The 17,540-nt window shown below is 35.6% G+C and overlaps 1 protein-coding gene across 2 annotated transcripts in view; it reads right to left on the reverse strand.

Moving 5' to 3' along the window:
• The window catches only part of ICA1L (islet cell autoantigen 1 like), a 72,454-nt gene that overhangs the window by 34,119 nt on the left and 20,795 nt on the right, over positions 1–17,540 (reverse strand). For both annotated transcript variants that reach the window (XM_081241712.1, XM_081241711.1), the window contains exons 2-7: positions 11,681–11,849; positions 9,216–9,288; positions 5,691–5,814; positions 4,335–4,533; positions 2,458–2,583; positions 940–1,038 (exon numbers count right to left, since the gene is read on the reverse strand). In XM_081241712.1, the coding sequence (XP_081097838.1) occupies positions 940–1,038; positions 2,458–2,583; positions 4,335–4,533; positions 5,691–5,814; positions 9,216–9,288; positions 11,681–11,849 (790 nt within the window). The remainder of the gene's footprint in view (positions 1–939; positions 1,039–2,457; positions 2,584–4,334; positions 4,534–5,690; positions 5,815–9,215; positions 9,289–11,680; positions 11,850–17,540) is intronic.

The following is a 17,540-nucleotide window of genomic DNA, read 5'->3' on the forward strand; positions in this document are numbered from 1 at the left end:
ATTTTCAACTTCAAGTCTGAGCAGAAATTGGATATTAAATTTCCCTAAATACACAGTATGCTATACAGTAAAGCATTAACATAGAAAAAGTAAAAAACAAAACACATACACAACAACAAAAAATGAATTCAAAGGTACCTACCAAAAACAGAAGATGCTATGTCAGAACCTGACTTAAAAATCCATACTAAGCCCCTGTAATATACAGTTGCAGGATATGAACCCATCACAGATATCACATCCAACTTAGGCACACTCAACATTTTCAAGCTCTACTGAAAATAAAGCAGAATGATAAGTTCAAAGATACTGAAACCTAGCTTACCAGAACTGAAGAAATGATTAACACAGTGCATCTCTGCTGGATAAGCCATATGCACAGAAGGTTGACAGGAAGGGTACATTTTCACGTAGGTGTTACAGAAAGAGCTGACCTAATACAGTAGTCTCTTCAGAGGCAACCACACATACATAATGACCAAAACTGGCATAATTTTTGTGTCATGAATCACATCTATGACATGAGTGTAAAAGTAAAGCAAGGAGATTCTTTAACTCCTAAAATTGTCAGGTGGGTAACGTGGTCATTTTTGAAAACACATTACCACTTTCCATCACTTGTTCCTCTTAAGTTTTTCCTTTCCATAACCTTTTCTCTCTTTTGTATTTTAATTTCCTTTTCACTTTCTCTTTCTTTTATTCCCCCTTCCCCCCACCCTACAAATATCTTGAGCCCACCAGCAGTATTTCCACGTATTTGTTTAGTGCTGCTGGTAGAATCTGGAATCAGGGAACTTCAGAAAAATGGCTGAAAGAGTGTAGAAAAATGTTTCCCAGTGTTTTGTAAAGTTGAAATTAGGCTTAGCAAAAAGTAGTTTCAAAGTTATTATCCAAATGAAGTGTAATAAATCTAAGAAAAGACCATTGAAAGAAATGTACCTTGAGAGCTACAAAATCATATGGATGAAAGCCAATACAGGTCCCATGGATTTGGGACATCATTCGAGCTGTTTTCTCCCAGAATCCAAGCAGTGTCCTCTGCAGAAAAAGAAAAGGTGACACTATAGTTCTCCTTCCTCTCCTCTTTTTTCAGTGCTATTTTTCCTCACTATAGTAGATGAACAGTTGTCAAGTAATAAGAAGTAGGAACTAAAATCAATGTCCAAGTTTGGTGAACCAGCAAGCACTGTAAACAGTAATTCTCCGTAAGAATTGGCATTGTATCTGCATGTATGTGTGCCTATCCGTATACAGCACTGAAATGTACACTGGAGCCAGCTAGAGAGTAATTGCAGCCAAGAGAATGAAACTGGCAGATTAGAACACCTTCTGAGGAATCCAAAGAAAAATGGTAAAAGCACCAAAATATCATATTGCATTAGAAGTATATGTATAAATGTTGGTATGCATATAATACAAACCTTTATTAATTGGAGTAAAATAATTTGTACCACTAAATTTGGACTTTCATTCAGAGTTCAAGAAAGACTTGTCAAAAAAATGTGTTATCAAGCTAACTCAAGTAATTCTCCCTGCAGTGGAAGCACAGAGTCTTAACCACTGGGCCACCAGGGAAGTCTTGTCACATACTTTTATTTTCAAGTGTATCCTCTCTTGATTTCTGGAATTCCACAGTACTGAACTGAATTAGGTGAATATCCATTTCCTTTAGTTTGTATTGTTTTCTCATGTAAAAAAAGTATTCTCCTATTTTGTCATTTACAAATACCTGATAAAATCAGTTAACTGCTACCTGTTAATATCTAACTTACTCATTGTATGCTATTTATGTATGATTTGGAATAAAGTAAGCACAAATGAGACTTCTGAGATTAAAGTGGTGTGGAATGGCAATTTGGCAGAATGAAAAGAACACAAGACCTAGAATTAGAAAACTTAAGTTTTTAAGCCCAACATTGCCATTTAATTCTCATTTAATTCTCACTTTCCTCATCCATAAAATGATAGAAAAGTGTTGCAGAGCATGGGCTCTAGGCATGTAGGCTTCAGTAGCTCTGGCATTTGGGCTCAGTAGTTGTGGCTCATAGGCTCCAGAGCTCGGGGAGCCCCAGCATATTTGCTTCAAATGAAACTGTATGCAGAACTAGTTTAAAATGGAGTAGCTCTGAATGAACCAAGGCTAATAGGCCTTGAATCTTGCCTCCTCTCCACATTTCCCTCCTCAACCCTAGACAGTCTGTAAGTGTCTATCTGTCTCTCCTAGGGGAATAATGTGGAGTAGGCAAAGAAAGACCCTAAGGCCTTTTCCAGTCTGAAAAGACTGGAAAAGTCTTTTCCATTCATGATTCTGAATGTCATAACTCAATAAGCAATTTCAGCAAAGTCAAAGGAATCTGATCGATTATACAGTTTTTTTGCACTCTTTAGACAACTTTTAAAAAGGAATCTCACCACTCATCTTTACTGCAAGGACATGCTGACCATGGAGGTGGGTACCTGGTAGGTAGCGAGTGAATGAGACAACATATTGCAGCGACTAGCTCCAAGTAAATCCACTTTCTGACAAACATCCATCTTTAACTTGTCAAAAGAAGCTTTGCTATTTCTCACTTGGATCTGTACCTGCAACCACAAAAATGTTAGTTATTATTGCTTATAATACAGAAATAAATATACCACACAGGTTTATGATACATGTTTTCAGACACGTGAAATTGTAGTAAAGACTAATTCCCTTTCCCTGTATTATTTCAAAATTAATGGAAAAGATTTTGGCTATTTTTAGTAACTGTAGGAGACTCTTTCCAGCAGATATCTTTATGCTGAGAAACTATGTGATGAAAGATAGAAAGTACATAGTTAAGAAAAAAAAAAACATTCCAAATAAAAACAAACATCCAAAACTACTGATGGATAATATTTACCTAAGAAATAGTAGAAGAATAAATGGAAAGAGGACATAGTAAAAGTGTTGAGAAGCATTAATAATAGTTCTGAATCATACAGATATGTTTATAAACTTAAATACAGGCTTATTATATTTCTTATAAATGAGTCATTTATCACCAAATAGTGTGAATACTCAACTTTAAATATACTCATTCATTCATTCAACAAATACTTATGAAGTAGGTCTCTATTATGTGCCAGGCACTGTTCCAGGCCCTGGGATGCTGTGGTGAACAATGTTCTTCCTCACCATCCCTGAGTGAGGAGGCCCAGGAAAAAAAGAAAATAAACATATAATCTCAAGTCACAAAGATAACATATAAATGCAACAGAAATGGGTGACAACATTTGATTCGATGGTCAGGGAAGCCCTTGGTGAGTTCATGCATGATGTGTGAACTGGGATAGGAAGATGATGAGCGGGCCCTGCTAAGACCCTGAGGAGAGCCTTCTAGAGCCAGGGAAAAGGAAGGACAGAAGTCCTGGGTGTGGGAAGTGTTTCCAGAGCAGGAAGGAATAGGGTAGAGCCGATCCCTTCCTCAAGCATAGGAAGGGCTGGAGCACAGACAGTAAGTACTGTACAAGGTGTGGCAGGAGAGGGACCAGGGATCAGACTGTGCAGGGCTATTTGGGTCTAGATGAGAGGTGTGGATCATATTCTCTTTTTTTAATTGAGGTGAAATTCACATAACATATACTTAACCGTTTTAAAACTGTACAATTCAGTGACACTAGTGCGTTGACAATGTTGTGTAACCACTCCCTTGGATTGTATTCTAATTGTCAAGGATTATAAAGGGGACAGAATAACAGGTTGCCTGAGGCCATGTGTCCAGCTACTGCCCAGGTCTGTTGGAGTAATCATTAAGGCAAAGAACCTGTAACGGCTAGTAAAAAGACTCTATCAATACTAAATATAAATACGGATGTTTATTATAGGCACTTTATGAAGGAGTGAGTGAATTTTACTATTCATGTATGGTAAATTCAGGGAATACAATTTGTAATAAGGAGTTTACTTAGCAAAATATATGTTCATACATATAGTTGCTTCAACAGTTTGTGGTCAAACTATGTATTGTGGCAGAATGAAAAATTTGATAACCTTCACTTATAATTAATAATCATTTTACATGGGTTTTTACTTAAGTTTTTTTTCCTGACTAATGAACTGTTTTCCTCCTGCAAACAACTCCTAAAAGTCCAGGTAGGCAACATCTAAAAGGTAGATCTATTATGCCACTCAAAGAGTAAAAAAAAAAAAAAAAGTGTGACAACCTTTTGTATGTTAACTGAAGATTTCCAAGCAACCAAGAATTTATAATATAACACATTTTCCAAAAATAGTCTGACGTTTTATACTCTTGATTAAATTATTCTGTAGAACTTCAAGAAAACATAAAAAAAGGGATGTATTTTCATACTTTTCGGAACTTTTCCATTTGTTTTAAGGTGTCTGGGTCCAGTTCTTGGGACACGTCTTTCATCCACAGCAGAGCTCCTCTATATTCTGTGCGTGCCTGCTCCATCCGATTGACTGTCATCAAGGTATCAGATACTGCCCTTTGACTGAATGTTGCTACTTCTTGCTTAAGACGAGACAGGGGAGTATACAGAGCCAATCTAATGGCAGAGAGGTAAAAACAAGAGGCAAGTACATCCCATGAGCAAAATAAAACAAAACAACCATAAAGCAGAACTTGCTATCAAGATGAGTCTATAAACAGGAAATTATTAAGATGCCTAAGAAACTCAGAAAGCAAATAAGGATCATACAGTTAGCTTTGAACTGTTAATAAAGATGTGTTTATATCTCTCCCTTTCTTGTTTCAGGAAATATCAATATATCATTTTTGCAACATTTTAGATGTTTATCCATGTATAAATAATCTGCCAAGTAAATCTGCCATTTAGAAAAGAATTCCTTGAGTAAAGAGATCCTATAATTATAAAGCATAATCCTATAAGCAGAAAGCCTTTCTTTTGACAAATTTAGGGAAAACCTGGGTATAGAAAAGCAGATAAAATGCTAGATGAAGGAATGAGGATAAAATTCTTAGCAGCTGAGGATGAGAACAAGAGAAAAAAGGATTTAAGAAACACAAGTCAAACCCAGCTCCTCAGGTCTGCTTTTGACTTAGTGGCAATGGAGGGGCTTTTATTGGCTATCTCTTTGTCACCTCCTTAAAGGTGGACTTTTGCACTAATATGGTGTTTCAGAATAAAGCCACTTAAGTTATACATTGTCATTACAGGTCCAATAAAGTCTATTTTTAATTTTCTCTAGAAAATGCAAAGATTTTGGCTTTATTTAGTAATTGTAGGAGATTCTTTGCAGCAGGTATCTTTATGTTAAAAAGTTGTAAAATAATGAATGCAAAGTATATAATTAAGAAGATTTTTCCTCTGCCTAAAAAGAGGAAAGTTCCAATGTACTCATAGATAGTATAATATCCAAAAAGTGAAAAAAATATATATACATATTTAAATTTTAGCCATTCTGTGCCTCTGTTACATTAAACCACTTAAGAAATTTAAGTACAGGCCTCAAGTCTATTTCTAGGAATTAAGCAACCTGTGAATGTCAATTTTTAAATAATTATTTTAAATTCAAAATAAATAAGAGCTAGGCATCAAAACAACTATATATTGCAATATACATCTCTTTTAACCCTCTACTGGAATGAAGAGAAACCTTTACAAATATGCAAATTTAACTACACACATCAAAACTGTCATACTGACTACAAATTTAAGGATGATGCAAAACCATGATAAACCTTTGCTTGGCTGAAGAACAGAGTGCCTTGCCAGTGGCATCCATCATTTTGCCAGCCTGCGTTGTATCCCGTTCTGCTTGGAACTTTAAAAAGAGCCCTAGTTCGTTTTCTTCCTCCGATATAACTAGGGAAAAGATGAGAGTATAGTTCATTGTTTCATTTCATCATTGGTTTAAAACACACACACACACACACATACACACATACACACTACTAAAATTCTCACAGCAATGATTCTCTATACATAAGAATTACTTGGGGGTGGAAGGAGAGACACTTATTTTTAAAATGCAAATTCCTGGGCTTCATCTCCAGAAATTCTGATTTTACAGGTTGGAGGATCTGGTTTTTTTTGTTTTTTTTTTAAACAAGCACTCCAGATGATTTTGATGCACTGACTTTATGGACTTCACTTCAGGAAAGACTGATCTTTAGTGAAAAAAAAATCCAAAATAATAAAATAAAACAAAACCACAGATGACGCATTTTCAAACATGCAGAGATGCATTTTAGGATCATTGCCTCTTACAAAGTATTTGGGGGTTTCTATTTATTTATTTATTTAATTTATTTATTTTTGGCTGCATTGGGTCTTCGTTGCTGTGCGCAGGCTTTCTCTAGTTGCGTCAAGCGGGGGCTACTCTTCATTGCAGTGTGCGGGCTTCTCATTGCAGTGGCTTCTCTTGTTGCGGAGCACGGGCTCTAGGCACACGGGCTTCAGTAGTTGTGGCTTGCGGGCTCTAGAGTGCAGGCTCAGTAGTTGTGGTGCATGGGCTTAGCTGCTCCGCGGCATGTGGGATCTTTCTGGACCAGGGCTCAAACCTGTGTCCCCTGCATTGGCAGTCAGATTCTTAACCACTGCGCCACCAGGGAAGCCCCTGGCTTTCTATTTAAACTTAACTTATTCTTGTCTCCCAGCCTGGGAGACACATTCTGTAGTATCATCTTTAATAAAACCGTGTGCTGTTCTATGAACAATTAATCTGATTAAGTGTGGATTGGATTTGAGGAATCTGGTTAATTTAATATTCTCATTACTTCAAAGATGTACAGATTACACATTTCCTTTGAATCAAAACTTCATAAAATATACCTCAATGAAAACTACTAGAAAAAAAAATTAACTTGTAGATGATCCAGAAAGCTCTCTGGGAACTTGGACTACCTCATTAACAAATATCAATTGAACATGAACCATCATTGAGCCTCATCCTTATCAATGCAGAGAGGGGAGGAGGTGAAGCTGAATCTGTCCTAGTTCTGTGCTGGGACCTGCTGCCAAAAACTAGAGACCCTACTCCTACGTGTTCTTCCCCAGCCAAGTTATTCTCATAAAGCTTTATAGTGATGGAGGAATCTACTGCAATTGTCCAATGTTAGTCTCAACAGAAGATCTATTAATAAAACAGTCTTCAAGAAATCACACGGTCATACACAATCTTGAAGAGAAAGTACATGATGAAATCTATATATGTATATCTCTTCCTTACCCTGAAATGCTCCACCAGCATGCTAAGAGATCTGGTGATTCCAGGACAAAATGCAGTATGCACAAACTTGCCAATGTTTCTTTACATTTACATTTCTGTCACAGGACTCCCTTGCTCCAATGATTGCAATGGCTTTTTACTGCTTGGCAAAATATTTAAGGTCCTTAGCAATCTGACTCGAATCTTCCTTTGCTCTTGTATCACCCTACTAGTCCCAATTACAAACACTTCCATCATGCAGACTGTTCTCACTCTTTAACCTTATTCCTTGACTCCAATTCCCTTTCTTCCCACATATTCAACATCTGTATAACTTTTACGTTTTACCTCAATTCCCATCTATGGAGTTGCCTTTACCAATCACGCTAATACACAGTTATCTTTCACTCCAAGAGAATTCAGAGGTATGTCTGTATCACTATCCTGAATTCAATTACACACTATTCTTGTCTCTTATTTTGTTACAAAAAGTTGTTTCTCGAACTACTGCCTTGGGAAAAGGACATAGTTTTACACATGACAGGCACTCAAAAAATTATCATGCTATAATGGATTTCTTGCTTTAACGGGACAATACATGAACTTTGATTGTAAAATTTTGAGACCAATTTACACAGCTACACAAGAAAACCATTCATTGAGCAAATATGTATTAAGTATGGACTGTATGCTAGACATTGTTTCTAGGCTAGGAGACCAGAAATAAACAGACAAATTCCTGTCCTTAAGGAGAGCGTATTCTAGTGGTGGTAAGAAAAACAACAGATAAAATATACAGAATGTTGAATACTGTTAAGTTCTATTGTTAAGTAGACAGACTTATGAGAAAGAGGGGTATTTCATTTTAGATATGGGGGTCAGGGAAGGACTCACTAAAAAGATGACACTTGACCACATACCTAAAGAAGATTGGGAGCCTACTATGCAGATATGCCTACTGTGAAGGAGATTAACATGGCTCAAGAGGAGATGAGATTAGAGAAGTAACAGAATCAGAGAGGTGGCCATGTCCAGTAGGGAACCGTAATTAAGGCAGGAGAAGAGATCCAAAGATTGAGTTCCAACCAGAAGAGGTCAAGAGAGGAGAGGGCCTCCCTGATGGCGCAGTGGTTAAGAATCCACCTGCCAATGCAGGGGACACGGGTTCGAGCCCTGGTCTGGGAAGATCCCACATGCCGTGGAGCAACTAAGCCCGTGCACCACAACTACTGAGCCTGTGTGCCACAACTACTGAAGCCCACGCACCTAGAGCCCGTGCTCCGCAACAAGAGAAGCCACCGCAATGAGAAGCTTGCGCACCGCAACAAAGAGTAGACACCGCTCGCCACAACTAGAGAAAGCCCGGGCGCAGCAACGAAGACCCAACACAGCCATAAATAAAATAAAATAATTATTTAAAAAAATAGAAGAGAGGAGATTCCATCAGTGGCACGATAATGAGAAGGAATGACCATTAAAAAGAAATCCAGGGACGTGTGGTACCTGGAAGCCAAGCGCAGAGAGTGTCTCAAGGAGGGGGAGGATAATCAACTGTGTTAAATAATGTGACACAGACTGAGAATTGGTCCCTGGATTTATTGCTTCATGACTATGACAAGAGCAATCTGATGGAGTGGTGGGCGTGAAAACCTGACTGGGGTGAGTACGAGAGAAAGTGGAAGGAAAGGAATGGACACTGTGCCTACCGATAATTATGTCGAAATTCCCTGTGAAAGGAGCAGAGGAATGGGATGGCAGCTGCTAGAGCAAGTAGGGGTGGAGAAAGAGAGCTTTTAAATGATGGAAGCAAATCCAGCTGAGACTCTGGGAAGGAAAACTCAACTCAGCGAAATGAATCTGTCAGAGGATCTGATGAACTGAGGACACTGGGGGATTTGAGAACAGGTCACTGTAAATACTCATTTTTGTCATTAGAAACTGTCCACAAAATAATTCAATAAACTACTATTTTTACATTAAATCTTTCATTGTAAAAAATGCAAATGAATATTTATTTTAAATGGGAATTGTCAGATAGATATCTATGATTTCATACCATTGAGTTTTAGCTGATATTTCTCAACTATCTTCAGAAGTTCAGTGCATGTCTCTTGAATGGAGTGAAAAACCTTTGAAATATAAATTTTATTAGGACAATGTAAAGAACCATAAACAAATATAAAATATTTAAAAAGCACTTCAAAAGCAAAACATTTTCTTATAAGTATTATGTCTATTTTCCTTGACTGTGATATACTTCAGTTTTGGTTTTATTTCAGGTGTAGAAAAAGCACATTTAGATTTCCCCCATGAGGGTTGGAAGAAATGGTGATAAATACATGGGAACTAATAAAAATTTATAACTGTGGAATTTGTCCTCCCCTCAGCTCCAAACTATCTAAATAGCAAAAAGGTAAATCTAATATAAACTACGTCAAACATTGCTTACCACAGATGAAAAGAGTAGAGATAGCCTTAGAAAACACTAACTAACTCGGAGTCTGACTTCTCTCCAATATTGGTCTAAGCAAAACAGGTCAGTGAGTTTATCATAAAAATTAAATAATGTGTTACAACATCAAAAATAAATTACTTGTTGATTATTTTTGTTTAGAATTTTCCATGAATATTAATCCCTTCATTATCACTGCTGCTAATAGCTAACAAAAAAATAAAATACCCAGTAGGCTCCCATTTCAAAGCAAGCAAGTGAAAATTTGAGATCAGGACACATACACATGAGGTAACTCTTCACACATATCTATACATTTGGGTTTTCCCAGAGAAGCAAGCCAGCTTGGGTTTTAGGGTGCAGCCTAAAGAAGACTCACAAAGTCCTTCCCTGAAGAGTTGCTATGAGACTTTAGTTCAAAAAGACCTTGGCACTGTGGTATAATATTAGGCCCTAATCCTTTGAATATCAAATGAACTTCCAATATCACCATTAAGCCTGAAAGATCTATCTCTGATGTAGTTTTGTTGTTATTTTGATGTTTGATCAGACCAAAGGAAGACTGATAATAGACACTAAAATCTAAGTGGAGGAGCAACCATCAAATTTCCACAAAAGTTAAAGTATGTTTGGATTACACTTGGTATACGGATTTGGCAATTTAAAAAGCTGCTTTAAATCCATATGGAAGGGGATTAGAAAAGAATACAAAAATGATAGTTCTGTTATGATGAAGTGATTATGATCTTTTTCCCATGGGTACTTGAAAGATTTACATACTATTGCTTCTCACTCTTATAATAAAAATCTTTTTCAGTTTTAGTGAGGTATAATTTGACAAACAAAACTGTAATATATTTAAAGTATACAACATGATAATTTAAGTATGCACACTTGTATGTATACTTGAAATGAAACTATTTCTCATTCTTAAAAAAATTAGTACAATTGTGGGAGAAAGTTCTTGGTTGATTCCAAATATTTGTCTAATGGACAAGAATTACACTGAATATAAAATGTCACCCACACATTACCTAATGATGTGAAACAATACAAAAAAATATACATCTGTGGGACTATATGTAGCAACAGTGAAGAGTTCCCCTGGTGCTAAAACATATTACTTATAATAAAGTCCCTTGATTTTTTTCCACATTTGTCACTGAATCCTAAGAAGAATACTTTTCAACACAAATAGTACTTTTCAACACAAAAAGCTTGTTAAATAGAAGTAATTTCTATTTCCATGTTTGTTAGGGCAATTACAAAAGTTTATTTTCTGCAGAATAAAATTACTTAGTAGATTAAGACCTATTTAATCAGACCTCTATTTAAAAATATTTAAGAATATTTAAGAATCCCAACAGATTACTACATTCCAAGCATAACAGAACTCCTGCCTGGAAATGTTTGTAAAAGTTACATTAGTATATATACATGGAATTAGCAAATCTGCATTTAAAAATCTAGATTTTTTTCATTAATGTACATGAGACCTTCCTTCTACTTAGCTTAATTACTTAAAAGCATAAGACACCTATATGTTTAAAGTTGTTTCCTGGTAATTAGTCCTTTTATTTAAAATGAAAAACAGAACCAAACATGCATATGACATACTTCAATTAACTCCACCCCTTAATAATAGAAACAAAAACTCCAACTTGTAAAATTCTCACTCACTATTTGATTTCAGTTAATGTATTGCAGTGAGGTATAGACTTCAGTTAAAATAGTACAAAATATTATGACATGATACATAATGAGTATATGGTCCCAATTAGAAACATAATTAATTCATTAACACAGCATAAAAATTACAATACTTGTGCCAGAGAAATTACTTAGTTCATGATTTATCTAATTTATGAACACCAGTTCTGCCAATCCTCAATCTGTGAGAATTATGATCTCCTATCCAGAAGATCTGATTGACAAATGGATACAATTATTCTATTATCAAATTTTGCATTTATCCCGATAAGTTCTTCAGTATGAAAGCTTGTCATAGTCCCCTTAGTCGTCCTAGATAATAACAAGTTATATGCAGTACACAGAATCCTAAAATTTACCTCAAGTTTAGCATCCAGTTCAGCATCAGATGCCACTACGTGCTCATCCTCCTTTTTCCCGGTTGCTTTGATAAAGACCTGTTTGGTTTTCCAGTATTTCTTTTGCATTCTGCTGACTACTGACTGGTTATCTTCTGGTCTGGGTTGCCCAAAAAAATCCATGGAGTGACTACAAGAAATAACTAAGATTAAATTTCTTAAAAAATATTTTCAATAATAAATATCTATTTAGCCAATATTTAATCTAATTGAAAAACTGAAAGATACTAAATAGAATATTAATGTTGACAGCTAAACATGCTAATGTTTACTTTGTATGGTCTAAATTTATGTTTTAATTATAACTTGCACAAGTAACAGGCAAAAAGATTAATGATACATTAATTAGGTGACAAAGTGATAAAACTGTTATGATTTTGCAGTAATGGCTGGAAATAATTTTATTTTGTTCGACCAGTCTCTATGTGTAGACTCTTATTAGTTTCTGATTTTTGCTTTTGTAATAATACTGAAAAATGAACTTGTACACACATCTTTGCATCCTGCTATCATTTCCTTAGGAATATTTCCTATGGATTAACTGCTATGTCAGAAGAATACACATTTAGTATATACCCTCAGATATGCAAAGATTCAGATACTTTAGTATCCAATAAATTAACAAAAATAAAGATCTTAAGTATAAGGGAGATATGTTATAAAAGAAATAGAGATGAAAATTGTAACCTTTTGTAAACTTAAAAATTAATGTCTAAGTAATTGTTCTTAACATGGTTAACATGGCTACATTAAGGAAATGCAAATGTGAAAAGTGTTCATTAATGAAATGTAAAAAAAAGAAATAATAATAATAGTTTTAAAAGCCCAGACTATTCCAATAAACGGTGGGAGGTAGGAACAAAGGGAGGTACTAAAATATGTGACTCATTTCCAGGGGAATCTATAGATAATCAATGTATTCTTAATGTTGGTAAAGAAACAGAAGTTCACTTTCTTTTTATCTTGAAATTACTAATCAAATAAAAATAGGATGTCTAATTTCTAAGTTATCAGGAGCAAAACAAGAGAACGAGAAAAACTAGCAAAAGAAGACTGGAAAAACAGGAGTAAGGCAACATAACAAACTGTGTAAACTAAGACGACAGAATAAGAACAATTATATTATTTACTATAATAAAAGCAAACTTCCTCTTAAATAAAAAGAATCTCAAATCATAAAAAATAAAATAGTATATACAATGATATGCTATTTGGGATCCACTTAAAACAAAATGATAAAGAATTATGGGTTAAGATATACCAGGTAGGGACTTCCCTGGTGGCTCAGTGGTTAAGAATATGCCTGTCAATGCAGGGGACACGGGTTCGATCCCTGGTCCAGGAAGATCCCACGTGCCATGGAGCAACTAAGCCCGTGCGCCACAACTACTGAAGCCCGCGCACCTAGAACCCGTGCTCCGCAACAGGAGAGGCCACTGCAATGAGAAGCCTGTGCACTGCAATGAAGAGTAGCCCCAGCTCGCTGCAACTAGAGAAAGCCCGCATGCAGCAACAAAGACCCAGTGCAGCCAAAAATAAATATAAAATAAATTTATATAAAAAAAGATATACCAGGTAAATATAGTAGAAAGAAAATGAAAGCAGGGGTAGCCACATTAATATCAGACAAAGTAGGTTTAAATAAAAAGCATTATATAGAACAAAGACAAAATGTAAAGTCCACAAGTGGCCACTCTTACAGATATTTGCTGGATATTCTCCTTTGGATATCCTCCTGGATTCCTGGACAGTATAGATTAATTATCATTTAACTGCAGTACCTCTCATGTGCTATGCTGGTAACTGGGTTGGACATAATTTGGGATAGAAAATAGTACAGGGGGGTAATAGATTTGATGTAAGCATTATACCATCTGACACAAAGTCTTGCGGGAAAACTTGCAGTTTATCTTTCCCCTCCAATTTCTGTCTGCTTTTGCTTGCTTTTGATGGTTTTCAATTAGATTTCCCCTCCAGACTGTTATCAGCATGAGGGTCAGTCCAACTGTATAACAAACTGCTGATCTCTTCTACTAAGCTGACGTAGGCTTAGGTCCAATCAGTTAAGAGAACAAACTTCTTAGGAGTATCAGAAGAGAACATCTCTTCCCTACCTCAACTCACTTGCTGATGTAGCTTGAACAGTATACTCCTGGCCTCTCTCCACTCCCTCACTAGCTCCTTCATACGCAAGGAAGAGTAACTTATCTGATTGGATTTGAGAGCAATAAACTTAGTCCTCCCTTTCCTCTCTGAAATCTATCCTGCCTGCAGAGAGCACACATTCCCTGGCAAGGGGAGGACAGTGACTGGGTGAGTAAATTTGCAAGAGGTGAGATTTGTACATTTGCATTTTTTGGCGGAGGGCACTGCTAAATCTGCTTGCCACTGGGGGTAGGTTGAGTAGAAAGCCAAGTCTTACTGGCTTGACATCAGATGACAGAGCTCAAGGCTGGAGAACTACCAGAAATTTAGGAAGAATATCATGGAAGGGAGGGAGCCAAAGAGGAGACGCTCTCTGAAATCTGTACACAAAGAGCTCCCAAGACCTGTGCTGTCCACTAAACTAATCATGAGGTGAAGGAGGGGACCCTAGGGGTCCTCGCAGAAAATCAGCAGCTAGAAACTGAAGTAAAGATTTCAACTGCTACCGCTACAGCGGAGACAAAGAGTCTGGAATTTGAATTCAGTCAAGTTAACTGCCTTCTAGAGTAAAAATTATTTTTCAGAGAAGCAAAACAGAATTGAGTCTCTAAAATCCATCATTTAAAAAGTCAAGTATCCAACCAAAAAACACTAGACATGCAAAGAAATAGGAAAATGTGACCCATACTCCATGAAAAAAAGTCAGTAAAATAGATTCCAAAGATTTCTCAGATATTACAATTATCAGACAAGCACTTTAGACCAGCTATTATAAACATGTAAAAGACTTAAAAGTAGGATATGTGCACAATAAATGAATAGACAGAAAATATCAAAAGAAAACAAGTGAAAGTTTCAAGTTGCAAAGTTCAATAAATGCAATTAAAAACTGACTGGATACTCTTAACAATAAACTGAAGATGGGAGATACAAGAAGTGAAGCTGAAGATGAATCAATTAAAATTACCTAATCTGAAGAACAGAGAAGAGAAAAAAAGACCCTGAAGGAGAGGAGGAATAGAAGGGGAATGAAAAATATCTGAATAAAACATCCTAAATTTTATAAATGACATTAACTTATAGGCTGATAAACACAAGGAAAACCACAAATAGGCACATCATAGACCAACTGCTTCAATTCAAAGATAAAGAGAAAATCTATCTTGAAAGCAGAGAAAAGTGGTATATTACACAAACGGGAACAAAAATATAAATAAGATGGAAGCTCTCAACTAAAACAACAAAAGCCAGACTACAATGGAAGGACATATTTAAGGTGTTGAATGAAAGAAAGAAAAACTATCAACTCATAATTCTCTACTGAAAATGCCCTTTAAAACTGAAATCAAAATAAAGCCATTTTCAGATAAAGAACTGAGAAAATTCATGGCCAGGGGACTTTTAGAAATGCTAACAAATTCTAAAGGCTGAAGGGAAATTACAACAGTACTTTATCTATAGGAAAGAATGAAGATGACTGGAACTGGTAAATGTCTGGGTAAACATAAGACATTTTTCTTTCTTAATTTCTTCAAAAGTTATATATAGTTTAACATATGCAGACAACAATAAAATGATAGCTCAATCATCCCAATATTCTGTCATTTCTGTGTCATTTATACCTTCACCTATTCCCTACCACCTTACTCCATAATCATTATCATCATCGTTATTAGTTATTTTTGATAATATTTACATACATTGAAATGTACAATTTCTAGCTGTATACTTTTGACAAATAGGTATTATGGTATAGAACATTTCCAACTCCCCAGAAAGTTCTCTTGTATCCCTTTCCAGCCAATGCCTAGCCTAACATAAATAATAAATGTTTTGATTTTTTTTCACCTTAGTTTTTCCTTTCCTAGTTTGTTCTTTTTTATCGCTGAACAGTAATCCATTGTATGAGTGTTAACAGTATGCTTTAATTTTTCACTATTGTAAATAAATCTGCTATGAATATGCCTATACAAGTCTTTTGTGGACAAATGTCTTCACTTCTCTTCAATAAAACCTAGAAATGGATTTTTCTCTATCAAAGGATTGGTGTACACTTTATAAAAAATTGCTGTTTTACATTCCCATTAGCAATGTATGAGAGTTATAATTGTTCCACAACCTCAATAACACTTAATGTTGGCAGACTTTTTAGTTTTATCCATTCTAGTTGTGTAGTGGTATTTCTTTACAGCTTTAATGTGTATTTTCCTGACAACTGATAATGAACACTTTTTCACATGCCAACTGGCCTTTTGTATATCCTCCACTGTTGTGTTTGTAAGTCTTTTGCCCACTGTTAAATTGGTTTGTTTGTCTTTTTTTTTTTTTAAGTATTGAGCTGTAGAGTTCTGGAATTTAGATTGGGATGGCACTGAATCTACAGATCAATCTGTGAAGGACTGGCATCTTAATAATATTGAGTCTTCCACTTCATGAACATAGTATGTATCTCCATTTATTTAGGTCTTATCCTAAATAAGTCCTGTCAATGCTAAAGAATCCGGTGGGTAGAAATTCTCTGGTATCTATGACACTCTATTTTGCCTTCATTCATAAATGATAGTTTAATTGTATATAAAAGTATAGATCCACTGGGCCACCAGGAAAGTCCCCAGTCCTTTGTTTTTAAGTTCTATGTATGTGTCTGTTTTGTTGTTTCCATTATATAACATTCCTTAGTGTTCCTTAACTGTTTGAGGATAGAAGCCCTAATACCTTAGGTCGTCTACTGCAGTCAATGAGAAGTCTGGGCTCCTACTGTCCCTCCTTTTTCTCTTTGAATCTTTTAGAAAAGAGTTTTTATCTGTGATGACCTGAGGTTCTCTAAAATGTATTTAAGTAGAGTGTATTTTCATTATGGAGGTTCATGTCTTCCTTCAGTTCTAGAAAATTCTAAGCTGTAATCCCTTCAAATATTCCTTTTCAGCCATAATTTCTTCTTTTTATCTGAATCTTCTATTGGGTGTTATTCTTTGTATGTCTTAATGGCTCATTTTTTAATATGTTTGTCCTATATTTTGGATAAGTTCTTCAGTACAATCTTCCAGTTTATGAATTCTCTTCAACTCTGTTCAGTCTAGAGTTCATCATACCTATTGAGGTTTTTGTTTTTTTTTTTAATCCAGTGACTGTTTCTTTCTTTCTTAATTTCCAAGTTTTCTAATTGGTTCTTCTTAATATTCTCCTAATTTTTTATCCTTTTTAATGACATCATTCCATAATTTGTCTCTTTGGCACCCTAAATATATAGAATTCTTAGACTTTTTATCTGGAGTAAATTCATTTTCCAAATATTGATTTTGTTGGTTGAATTCTGTAAGCTTATTTTGAGTATAAAATCTTTACTTTTCCTTTTTCCTCTCTCTGGTTATTCCTCCTTATCTAGTGATTATAGATCACTAGATCTATAATCTAGTTGCCTCCACTTCACCTTCATATACTGATATTTTAGGGACCCTGATATAGTGGTATCTGAAATACTACTGATCTATTCAGGGTGTTGAAAGAGCATTGCGTGTGAAACACTTTTAATTTCTAGCAACCTGCAGAACCTGAACTCCCAGAAGCCAGGACCTACTTCTATACTGAGAGCTCAAGACGTCTGTTTCAGTCCACTCACCTCTCTGTCTTTCTATTTTGTTTCTAGTCCATGTTTATCTCATTATCTAGCCAAGAT

This window comes from Mesoplodon bidens (genome assembly GCF_964165515.1).
Source record: "Mesoplodon bidens genome assembly, chromosome: 8".
NCBI classification, from domain to species: domain Eukaryota; kingdom Metazoa; phylum Chordata; class Mammalia; order Artiodactyla; family Ziphiidae; genus Mesoplodon; species Mesoplodon bidens.